The sequence below is a fragment of the Stegodyphus dumicola genome, chromosome 3 (assembly GCF_044657685.1).
Source record: "Stegodyphus dumicola isolate Sdum_Otavi_A_Nest chromosome 3, ASM4465768v1".
Classification (NCBI taxonomy): Eukaryota; Metazoa; Arthropoda; class Arachnida; order Araneae; family Eresidae; genus Stegodyphus; species Stegodyphus dumicola.
In genome coordinates, this window is record NC_140770.1 from 169,352,658 (window position 1) to 169,365,636 (window position 12,979).

The 12,979-nt window shown below is 31.5% G+C and overlaps 1 protein-coding gene across 4 annotated transcripts in view; it reads left to right on the forward strand.

Annotated features, from left to right (window-relative positions):
* The window catches only part of LOC118194573 (guanine nucleotide exchange factor DBS-like), a 381,336-nt gene that overhangs the window by 302,645 nt on the left and 65,712 nt on the right, over positions 1-12,979 (forward strand). For 3 of the 4 annotated variants that reach the window (XM_085813601.1, XM_085813600.1, XM_085813603.1), the window contains 3 exons: positions 4,886-5,077; positions 8,957-9,163; positions 12,629-12,814. In XM_085813601.1, coding sequence (XP_085669727.1) covers positions 4,886-5,077; positions 8,957-9,163; positions 12,629-12,814 — 585 coding nt within the window. The remainder of the gene's footprint in view (positions 1-4,885; positions 5,078-8,956; positions 9,164-12,628; positions 12,815-12,979) is intronic. The other variant, XM_085813602.1, reaches the window with a different exon arrangement.

The following is a 12,979-nucleotide window of genomic DNA, read 5'->3' on the forward strand; positions in this document are numbered from 1 at the left end:
ATAAGAAAAAATTAATTGATGGCGTAACACAGCTTTGTGTCCAGTGTGATGTCGCTGCTATTTCCAGTGATTACGTAGTAACCACATTAAATAAATCCATAAAAATTTTCGATTTACTGTCGAAATATCCCGAAATTTCTAAACCTAACCTTTTTCCTACACAAATTAAACATGGTGTTACACATTTTATTACGACTGATGGTCAACCCGTTTATTCAAAGGCAGGACAGCTCGATCCAAAACGCTTAGCTATAGCTAAAGAGGAATTTAAATTTATGCTTGACAATGGAATAATTCGTCCATCAAACTCCCAGTGGTCAAGCCCCTTGCACCTTGTTACGAAAAAGGATGGTTCATATCGTCCTTGCGGAGACTACCAACGATTGAATGCGCAGACGATACCTGATCGATACCCAATTCCTTGCATTGAAGATTTTCATCATATTTTAAGAGGTACAAATATTTTTTCTAAAATTGATTTATTCAAAGCTTATTTTCAAATTCCCATTGCGGAAGAAGACAAATATAAAACGGCTATCATCACTCCTTCCGGTTTATACGAATTTAATGTAATGAGTTTCGGTTTAAAAAATGCTCCTGCAACGTTCCAAAGATTTATTCATGAAGTCTTTAGAGGATTAGAATTTGTTTTTCCCTATTTAGACGATATACTCATTGCATCCAGTACCCATGAAGAACACGAAAATCACCTTAAATTAGTTTTCAAAAAATTACACACATTTGAGTTAAGAATTAATGTAAATCAAAATCTGTATTTGCTGTTCCACAAATTGAGTTTCTAGGCTACCTAATTACACCTAAGGGTTCCCGTCCTTTGCCAGAAAGAGTTCAAGCTATTACTAACTACAAACGACCAGAAACAATTCACGAACTTAGAACTTTTCTTGGAATCCTTAACTTTTATCGTCGTTATATAAAGGATGCAGCGAAGAATCAAGCATTGTTACATGCGTATCTCAAGGGAGCTAAAAAGAGGGACAAACGTAAAATCGAATGGACTGAAGAAGCTGAAAAACAGTTTGAAACGTGGAAGAATGACCTGGTGAACACGGCACTGTTGTCTTTTCCCAATTCTGAACTACCTTTGGCGTTATTTACAGATGCTTCAGATACGGTGATTGGCTCAGTGTTGCAACAATATCAAAACTCTTCGTGGAAGCCAATAGCATTTTTTTCTAAAAAATTAAGTGATACTCAGCAAAAATATAGCACCTATGATAGAGAACTATTAAGCATATATCTTTCAGTTAGACACTTTAAGCATTATCTAGAAGGAAGAGTATTTACAATTTATACAGATCACAAGCCCTTAATATTCGCCTTTCGTCAAAAACTTGACAAAGCAGCACCTAGACAGGCTCGCCAACTTCAATACATCTCTCAGTTTTCGACTGATATCAAATATGTAAAAGGTGAGAATAATATTGTGGCAGATACATTATCTAGAGTTAATGAAATTTCATCGATAGATTATGATAAAATAGCTGATGAACAAACGCAAGATGAAGGACTGAAGAGTTTGCAAACCACTACTTCCTTGAATTTCAAGCAATGTTCTCTACCTTCGAGGAAATATTTGTGGTGTGATACATCAACTAAACATATTCGGCCGTATATTCCTCAGGCTTTCAGAAAACACGTCTTTCAACGAACTCATGGTTTATCACATCCAGGAATAAAATCGACTATGAAATTAATGACATCAAAATTCATTTGGCCTAACATAAAAAAATATGTACAGTTGTGGACAAGAACCTGCATTCCTTGCCAAAAAGCTAAAATCAGTCAGCATACCAAAACAAAATTAGGTGAGTTTGAAGTACCACCAGGAAGATTTTCTGTCATCCATATCGATCTCATAGGACCACTTCCACCATCTAAAGGGAATATTTATTGTCTTACTTGCATAGATAGATTTTCGAATTGGATGGAAGCAATTCCTTTAGAAAATATTTCCGCTGAGAACGTTGCAAGAGCCTTTTATAGCAACTGGATTGCGCATTTCGGAGCGCCAAGTAAACTCATTAGTGATCGTGGATCCCAATTTAAAAGTGATACATTACGAGCTTTGTCCAAAATCTGTGGCATCAATTTACAACACACTACTGCCTACCACCCCTCGTGTAATGGCAAAGTTGAGCGCCTTCATCGAACATTAAAAACAGCATTAAAAGCCCACAACAACATATCTTGGACAGACACGTTACCAACGGTACTTTTGGGTTTGCGTACTGCTATTCAAGAAGACACAAATCATTCTATTGCGCAAGTAGTTTATGGCCAGAGTCTCAGACTTCCTGGAGAGTTTTTCAGTGAACCAAGTATCCAGACAGCATCGGAGACTTTTGCTAATAAACTCCAGAAACAGATGGAAGTTGTTGGACCGAGACTAATTCGTAAAAATTCATCTGAACAGATATTTGTACATAAAGACTTAAAAACTTGTTCTCATGTGTTTCAGCGAATAGATCGGGTAAAAAAACCTCTGGAACCTCCTTATGAAGGACCATTTCCTGTTATTGATCGCAAGGACAAATATTTTACTATTAGCATAAAAGGAAAACATGTTAATGTATCCCTGGCTCCCTTGAAACCAGCATATATTTTAGCTGAGGAAAATTCTCAGTTGATACAACCTGACTACACTAATTTGCAGAGCCCGGACTCAAATTCGGATGTGAATCAAAAACATTCTCGCACAGGCAGAACTATACGTTTACCTGTTAGGTTCAAGGACTCACTAAATTATTTTGATAGAGGTTAACACTGCAATACTAGTTACTACCTATTTCTCCATCTTCGTAACGTAACTTAGTTACTGGTGGGGGAGTAGTGTAGTGGCCCAGTTATTGCATGAGAAATAATTATTTTTTATTTCATATATTTGTTCATGTGTTTAATTATTTTATAAAATTAACTTTAATATTTTGTTAATATTCATATTTATATTTCTTTTATGCTGAATGGCAATAAGTAGTTCATATTTATATTTAAATTTCTTTATGCTGAATGGTAACTAGTTCTAGTTCTGATTCATGATTTTGGTTTCAAAACGTTGCTCGTAGCATCGCATTTCGATAGCTGGAAAATAAAATCCAATAACTTAGCTATTTGTTTATAATTCATGCTGTTCCTAGTCATAAATTAATTTTAATCATTAGTAGCCAAGGCTACAAAGTTATGCAATTCCTTAAGTACTTGAAGGTAAAGATCATCAAGTACTTCAATGCTGCCTTCAAGTACTTTCTCATAGTCTGCATAATCCTAATATTTTCCTTTTTAATAATTTTTGTTAAATTTGTATCTTTTATGTTACTAGTTATGGTATGATATGAGGGGTCATTTCTAGAGGTTACTCATAGTACTTATATGCACCACATCCTGTGAGATATTGCAACTATGAATTTGGTTAGTAGTACAGTAAAAAGTCTGAAGTATGGATGCCCTATAACTGGAATGAATTATTATCCTGATCTCACATACAACTTTTTTTTAGAAATGTTCTTCTTCTCACACAATGTAAAAACATAAAATATGATACATAAAAAAGCAACAGTGTCATTATTTTTCTCCTCATCAGTTGAGTTTTTCCCTCCTAATAAATATTATCATCCACGACAGTGTTGGATCATCTTACATATTATTCCACCTTTTAAGACCTGTGGGCTAGTGAATCCTCTTTTGGTAGAGCAGCAGAGAAGAAAGAAACAAATTCCATTGAATTTAAGCTCAGCTACCATTACAAATTGCAAAAGCTTCCTAATTTCCTCATTAAGTGACTTAATATTTTCTACCATGTACTATTATTAATCTTCTCAAAATCAGTTTTCCTGAATGATAACATCTCCATATTACCGTTTCCTTGAAAGTGTATATCAGAATTTCAAGAAATTTTGACTAATTGGGAAAATCCTATTTAAATACAAAATGCATGAAAATCTTAGAAATTACTTTTAATTGTTTGTTAAAAATAATTAATTTTGCATCTCAAAAAGTAAAAAAGTTATCTTTCAAGAAAATATAATTTCATTATTTATTAATAGATCATTTTAACGTATAATTTTTTGTGAATGACAAAGAAGGTGATTTATTTTATTTAAAATATTTTATTATTTGAAATATGGAGATAAAAAAGGCTAATACAATATCAAGGATATCGAAATGAGTACAAAATTTCATGAAAATAAACTAGTTAGCTGTAAAATAATTGAGCTTTAAAATATGTTAGAATTTTGGCATATTTTGATATTTTAAAGATATGTTAGAATTTTGACATATTTTGATATTTTAAAGATACCTGACCTATTAAATATGTTCTCTCAGTAAACAACCATTTGTTAAGTTGTCCATTGCTTACATAAATTATTCTTGGCTTTCTAAAAAAAAAACGTTTGATTTTTCTTTTCTGTTTTCTTCTGAAATCTGTACTTATAATAAGAATGATTTTTTTTTTTTTTTTTTTGGCTCTGTATAAAATCATGAATATGCAGAAAAGATTTTGTTTCTTGTAAATATGTCAGTTATATTTCATTACTGTTGGTAATTCATATACAATTTTAGATCTTTGAGTAGTTCAGCTGCTTTTATTCAGCCTTAAAATTTCCACTTAATGTTATTTTTTTCTTTAAAATATTTTAAAGAACATGTTTTTATTTTTAAATCTTTTATTTTTTGCAATGATTTAAAATTAATTTTAATGACATAAGTTTGAGAAGAAAACATTAAATTTTTATTGAAGTAAAGGTACTAAATATATGTAAATATGATTTCAAAAAATTCTGTCATGTAGATTAATTGCATAATTTTTGTCTGTTTATATATGTTATAATACAATTTTTAACTTTAATACATTTATTGCATCCAGAACAATCTACAAACAGCTGATATAATTCAAGTACGAGGTAAAAGTCTGATTGCTGACAACCATTATGCTGTTGATTCAATATCTCCAAAATGTGTGGAGCTTGAGAAGATGGTAGGTGACTTCCAACAACAGCTTCAACATAAGCTTGACATGCTTAGGAAATATTGTGACCTGCATGAAAAAATTGAAAAGGTATCTTTCTTTTTTTGTCTAACATTTAATCAGTAGTGTCTTACCAGCATGTACTTAACTGTGCCATACTTTTGCCATATTTTTAAATGCTTCAGTGATCTGAATGTATGCCAAATTAATAAAAATTGTTTGATAAACAGAAAAGCAGTTGTAATAATATTTTACTATGGCAGTATGGTATAATGCAGCATGTATGCAAAATAATAATAGTTGTTAAGTATAAATTTTGTACTTATTTTAATTTTATTCAAACTAACAGCATTTTTATTACTAACCACTATATTTTCTATGAATTGAAATAGTATACTTGCATGTTACCTTTTATTTAGATCACTTTGCAACATAATATTCTAAAAATGTGCATGCCATTAATTAAAAGGGAAAAAAGTGCAAGTATATTTTTGTGAAGTTACAAAATTCATTTAAACAAAGAAATAGTATTTAGTCTATAAAAAACAATAATTGGCATCAGACATGAAATGAAGTGCTGCATGCAGTACCTTAGCTCTGAAGGTAAAAAAAAAAGTACTGTCTTTTTCAACTGTGAGTGAAAAAAATCTTCACATAACAAAATTTATTATAGCAAAAAAATGAGCAATTTGAAAAATCTTAGATATAATACTCTTGAAACTGTGCTTTCTAAAATCATCAGTCATAGAATGAATCATTTAGTTATGAAAAGTATGTATTTTCTTTTATTTATTTATGATTATATTTCTTCTAATTTTAATCTTTTACAGCATGATTGATAAAATACAGTTCATTCTTGTATGGTCTAACAAGTAATGTTTGAATTATAGCCTTCCTTAAACCTGTTAGATATTCATATAGAATTATATTCTTTCCTTTTTAGAATTTTTAAAGAAGATATTGTGGGTATCTTATTGGTAGTCTAGTTGGTATAGGACTCTTGAATTCACTATCATTTCCTTGTATGTTCATTTTTCATTCCGCTTTTCTCCAACTAATATTTTTTTTCATTTGAATCTAATGATGTTACATGCACAATATATGAATATGATGTGTGTTAAATACATGGAAAAGCCAAAACATTATGACCACCTCTTCAATAAGGCATGACCTTTGGCCTGCAAAACAGCTGCAACTCACCTTGGAATGGATCCCACATGTTCTTGATAGGTGGCTAGAGACAGGTTGTACCAAATGTATAGCAGTGGTCACACGAAGTTGAGATATTCTGACATTGTGCTGTTTGAGCTCTGAGCTGCTGCTCAATGACTTACATCTGAGAAGCTCTATCAGGTTAAAATCTGGCAAGTTAGGTGTCCAGAAATTAGCAGGCCAAATTGTGAGTTCAGATACAGCTGAGCTATTCTCTGATTTTTTTCTACTGAAAATAAGCGTTTTATTGTTTCTATTATTCTATGATTAACATAGTTATGTTAATTTAAAACTTATTAAAATTTCTGCATTCCATTTAACATATAATAATTTTGCATTATATATTATTATATATACAAATTTATATCAATTAATTATTTACATAATTTTAAATTGATTATGTAGAAATGCTTATTAGATTTTTATATCATTTATAAAATGATAAAATTTATTTTTCCTCTTTCATGTACTTAAAAAGATACTTTATTATGAATCTACTTATCAGCAGTGTGTGCTACATGTTATGCTATAATGAAGTTTGATTTATTTTCTTCTTTTAAACAGTGATTTTATATATGTGTATGTGTGACATATAAAAATATAAAGGAAAATTATTATCAAATTACTAATTTAATTGACAATAGATTCCTAATTTTAATTTAAATACAGCATCTTCAAAGCATATATACTGTGTCACTGATGTCATTCTTTTGATGCAATAACTGCAGTGTGAAGGACAGTCATCATTTAAAATTCAAACAAACAATTTTCGAGTTTATTTACAGGCTCTGCCTCTTAATACATAATACGAGGGCTATCCAGAAAGTAGATTACGTTTTGGAATAAAAAAATAAACAAAGTATAGAAAACAAATTTTATTATATACAGATGAAAGCCGCACTCAAATACTACTTTTCTACATAGTCACCATACAAATTAAGGCATTTATCGTAGCGATGTACGAGCTTGGAAATTCCTTCGTCGAAAAATTCGGCCGCCTGCGCCTTCAACCACTTCGTTACCTCTTCTTGCATCTCTTGGAATCCATCTTGCACAAAACTTGTGGTAACCAAGCTTTTCGCTGATGATTTCGTGCAACAAACTTCGCGAAATTTGTGGAAAACTCAAAGAAAGTTCCGTCATTGTGAAATTTCGATTTTCACGGACTTTAGCATCGACTTTTTCGAGAAGTTCGGCGGTCACTATGCTGGGTCTCCCACTTCGATCTTCGTCGTGAACATTGGTTCGGCTATTTTGAAATCTTATGACCCACTGACGCACTCCACCTTCAGTGATAATGTTGTCCCCATACACTTCACGAAGCTGCCGATAGATTTCTATCGGTTTACAGTTTTTTGCAGTCAGAAACCTTATTACTGAGCGCACCTCGCAGCTCGCGGGATTTTCAATTAACGCAGACATTTCAAACCGTCACAGTATCTGAACGGAGCACAGCACGAACCTCTCACTAGCACGGCTAGATGCAGACTGAGCTGCGCAACGCTCTGACCCCAAGATGGCCGCGCTAGCCCCGCCCCTAGCGGACACAGACGGAAACGTAATCTACTTTCTGGATAGCCCTCGTATTTTCTTCTCTGATGTTGCTTTGCAAGCACATGATTAACTGATTGGATCTCTTCATAAATTGTTTTAAAAATATGATGCCACTTATATAAAATTGTAGGGCACTTATACCACCCCTAGTACTGATTAAAAAGATGTATGCAATGAAATTCATCATCTAGAAATAAAAATTATATTTTAACCATCAAGCTAGTTGTGCTTTTCCATTTACTATGGAACAGTTTCATGCTATCTACTGTGACACATCTTATTTGTGTGCAAGCTACATATCTGTATATATACGCCAAAATATTCAGAATTTATAGACTATCAGACAGCAGAATTTAGGGCCCAGAGAGATTGCAGCAGGTTGAAAAATGCTTAGTGCTAGTATTGCCCTTCCCCCACAGCCATTTAAGGGCTGAAAATGTAATTCTGGCCAACATCAATACAACATCAATCATTGTATTTTTATTGGCTACAATGCAATTCCCCAGCCAGCAGGTGTATGTGTAAATGAATTACAAGTTTATTTTGATTATCTCAGTAAAAGTATTGTAAATATGAATTCAGATAATGTATAAATGTACACATAACTGTCATGATTTTATGTAACTATCACATGTAACTTGTACAAGACAATGTTTGTAATCAACATATCTATGCTTATACACAGGCCTTGTATGCCAATGGAATATTTATATTTATATTTTTACACGGAGGAAATATTCCATTCTGCCAGGATGACTATTAACACTGTAAGACAATAAAGTCAGGTGAGTGGTTATCTCAGGCGGCACTCAGCCAGCAGGTGTTTGAAAGTTTCATGCAGGAATCTCAGTTAGTCCAGATAAAAGTGAAATTTATGGCACACTTGCTTTCCTTCATTGAGTATTATATTCTCCATTCCAAGATTTATAAAGGGGAAGAGAATTCTTTTTATTTAATTAATTATTTAATAATTTTTGGATGCTGGTTCAGATGGCCAAATATTGGATGTTTGGTTTTCAAACTTTGTACTGTATACTGAAACTTCTTATGCCCCTCTTTTTTTATTAATGCAATTTATGCTTTCCCCTTATACTGCTGAGCTGTATTTTTATTTTTTTTTGTGAATATAAACCTTTTTATATTGATATTAAAAAGATAAAGTGTAACTTTAAATGACAGCAAAAATTATGCAATTCTTTCTAGGCAAACATGTGGTGTGCTGAAGGTGTAGAACTGCTAGCCTCCCATCAGATTGAGAAATGTACATGTTACGAATTTGCTGCAAGAGCTTTAAAAAATGTTGAAGATTTTCTTCAAAAAGGTTATGACTTACAGATCAGTGAGGAATTAAAAAATCATTCAATTTTTGAAGTTGCAATTTCTCCTGAGACGCGAGCTCTTGTACAACAGGTAAAGCATCTGTTATTTAAGAGAGTGCATATTTATATTTAGCTGATTATTTTAACATTTGATTAATCAATTATCATTTTGTATTAAAAAGTGTTTCTTGAAAAGTGAGATTTTAGTCCTTTTAATCAATTTTTTTTTTTTTTTATCACTATATTCATCTATTCTTTTGTATAATATACTTGACAATACTGGTGTACGAATTAGTCAAGTCCATCCTCCTTCCATCTTGTGCCAAATTAGCGAATCTTTGACCAGTTAAAAATAGTTTGTTTATCGTAACAAAAAAGAAATATTAAATAAAGTTGATTTATATTAATTAAACCATTATAAAGAAGTTAATTTATATTGTTTCATTTGCACATGCACATCACGAAATAATAGCAGGTGACATGAGATAAATGAGTGAAATTGCAGTCAAATTGTGTTAAGACCTTAAACATAGTATTCTTTCTTGGAGCCCAAAATGTCCTTTTTCCTGATGTTTATAAGGGGGGGGGACAGGTTTTTATAAAACTGTAGTATGATATGGAAGCTTCCTGTAATCTGGGGATCTTTGAGCCTCGTAAACCTAGGTAGTAATTTGCACCTACCATTCCCTTAGTAGTTTGTTGTAGTTTTATATTGGCATTGTTTAACATGTATTTAAGATCTGAACCTTCTATGAAATGTACAAAAAAATTGATATCACTGTTGCAGTAGTAATTATCTTTTTTTATTATTATTATGTTTTGATGAGTTTTCTGAATAACTTTCATTTGTATATTTATTCAATACTAGAAATTGATGAATAAAAGAAATGTTAAGTCTGCGTAAAGCATGCCAATATGAGGCTTTAAATGATCCTGTACATCCTACAGTCTTGAAGAAGTGTTCATTTTAGAGGAATGCTGTATGAATTTTTGAGGGAACTTGGCATTGGTCTCTTTAAGCAGTAAAACTATTCATCATAATATGCCAAATTTCATCATTTAAAGCGATGAATGAGATATGACATAAAAGTTGAGTATTTTTGCTTCTTGAAGAGCAGAGACTTAAGTTACACTTTTCTTAAACTACATAGAGGATTTCACTAAAATTAGTACCGTTCTATGCCTGGTTCATTTTAAGAGGTATGTTGAATTTGAGAGCCTGTGAATATTTATGTACTGTTTTGAAACTTGATAGTAAAACACTAGATAGAATACATTTTTTTAAAATTTACAGCTTCTTTGTTCTTGATCGAGATATTGAAAATTGATTTTTATGTGCTCTGTCTGCCTCATTTCATTTTAAATACTGATAGCTGATTTCAGGTTCAGTTCCCAGTTATTGAACTGTTTGACTGAATAAGATGTTCATAGTTTTCCCTCATGTTTTATGGGAACAAAAGCCAAATTTCCTTAAAAATTCTTTACAGAAGTCTCATATTTTCAGAAAAATAATTCTTTATAGTGTGTTTATTATATCCACATTTCATTCTATCTATAAATTTAGACTATATATATTGAAAATGTATTTATTTATTATTTTTTAGAGGGTATTCTTGCATTATCTACCTAACCTTTCCACAAAGTCGTCAATTGTCAGTGACTAATTTTTCGCCAACGTAATATGCAAAAAGCAATAGCCATTTTAAAAAAGTGATGGCGTGAAATTTACATGAAATAGCAATGAATAAACTGAATCAAAAATGCGAGAAGGATCTGTCATGAAACAATACAAATTACATAAAACAAAGATCCATAATGAAAGACTCAAAATTTCATAAAACAGCAACAAATTAATTAAATTTTAAAAAAAGAACATCCATAGTAAAACATTTAACTTTCTGTTTCCTTCATAACAGGGATGTATTTTAACTTTAAAAAAAAAAAAATCAGAGACTTGTCTAATTCTCAGCATTGTAGAGCAACTTTCCACTGCTCTCCATATACACAGTGACCAGTTTCAACTTAAAAAACATTAGAATTGCACTTGTTCAGAAAAAACTATTATCAGAATCATCTCGTCAACTAATTTTGAGTTGCAAGATTTCTATAATCTATATCAGAGATAAATAATGCTAGTCAAATGTGTCGTATTCTGTCAATGTGTCGTCTTTGCTGGTAGTTTTTAAGAGTGTATCTCCATATTGTTCGATAGTTTGTAAGATGTTGCTTTATGGGGTATACATTTGTACACTCTAATGTTAGGCAAAATGCCTTATTTCTGAAAAAATGCTACACTTTCTTTGTAATTAGTAGGCAAACTCCACAGTTCCATTACGATTCCTTACAAGAAGAAAAAAAAAAAAAAAAAAAAAATCCACACAAGCACAAACCACAAACAAAACTTACATTCCAAAACTGTGTAAGTAACCATTAGTGGGCTGTCAGATAAAATACATTTTCGTAAAATTCTGGGTTGCTTACTTCGACGACCTAGTGCTTTGTCCAGTAATTCTTGTTGTTGTTCGGATAATTCAATAGTACAATTTTTTTATACTCATCTTTCTTGACTTGGCCCATTGCATTCCAGTGGGGATTTTTAAAATATTGATTAAAATGTGCAATATAATAAAAGAAGAAATATTGTCAGTAAGCTTTTTTATTTTTAAAATTAGAGTTGAGGAACACCTGTAGGCAAATTTCAAATTTCATTGCTACGTGATTTTATATATATATGTAATTTATATATATGTAATGACAATTTAGATGTGGTGACATAATGTAGTAATAAAGGTGTTGCATACATATCTAGCTGCAGTCATGGTTAGTCGACTACTTATTTATTCTTGAACCTTCCCCAAAAATAGTTTCTTGAGCAAAAAACACACAGTTCATTTGGGAAAAAATGGCACCCATTTTTCAATAATTATGTTTATACTTTTCACATGTTTATAATAACGTATTTAAAGTAAGAAAGAGAAGCAGCAGATTGCAATATGTATTTTAGTGAAGTTATCGATCCACTTTATTTCTGATGGTTATTTTAAGGTTTTGGTTTGCAAAATGTAGCAATTGGCTAAAAGATCAATTGTCATTATATAAGTATATTCATTATGAGTGTTGTATAAGAATTGCTTGCCAGGGATTATTTTTTAAATGGAAATATTGATTATAAGCATTTTATTATTTTTAAGATAGAAAGGGGCAAAAAATGTTGAAAGGAGCCTTTAAGGGGTATTTCATATTGCATACACCCACACATATGTTCATAATATGCCGCTGCCTTACCATGCATTTTCAGTTAAATTATTTGTTAAAATTCATGGCTTATTGATTTTTTAAAGCATGCTAGAGGATGAAGAAAACCTCTTGCATACATAGGATGTAAGTAAATCATTAATATACTGAGTTATGCAATATCTTGAATGGCCGTGAGTTACTTATCACTGATATGTTACTATATATTTTGTATTTATCACTACTACATTAAGTTTCAATATTGTTAAATATATCGTTTGTTATTTCATTTAGTGTTTACTAAATGTTTTGTGATTTACAGGTTTTAAAACGACTTGAAGACATGCAGACTGTATGTGAAAAACGAAAATCTAGTCTAGAGAAACTTGCAGTCAAGCCAGTACGTCCTGTTCAAGCTGTGGTGCCAGAGCCCAAAGTGCCTTCACATCCTCCTTTACGACGAATATCACCTGACGGAGACAAAAAGCTTTTTAGAAAGGGAACTAAAGTGAGATTTTTAGTATTTTGTGAAAAATTGATGTCTGACTTAAAATAGTTGATTAAAGTTTCTTTCTCCTTTTCCCCCTACTGTAATAAGAGGATATACCATGCAAAAATAGCATAAAATGTTGTATACAGAAAAATGTGTTATGTGATAAGATGACTTTATGAC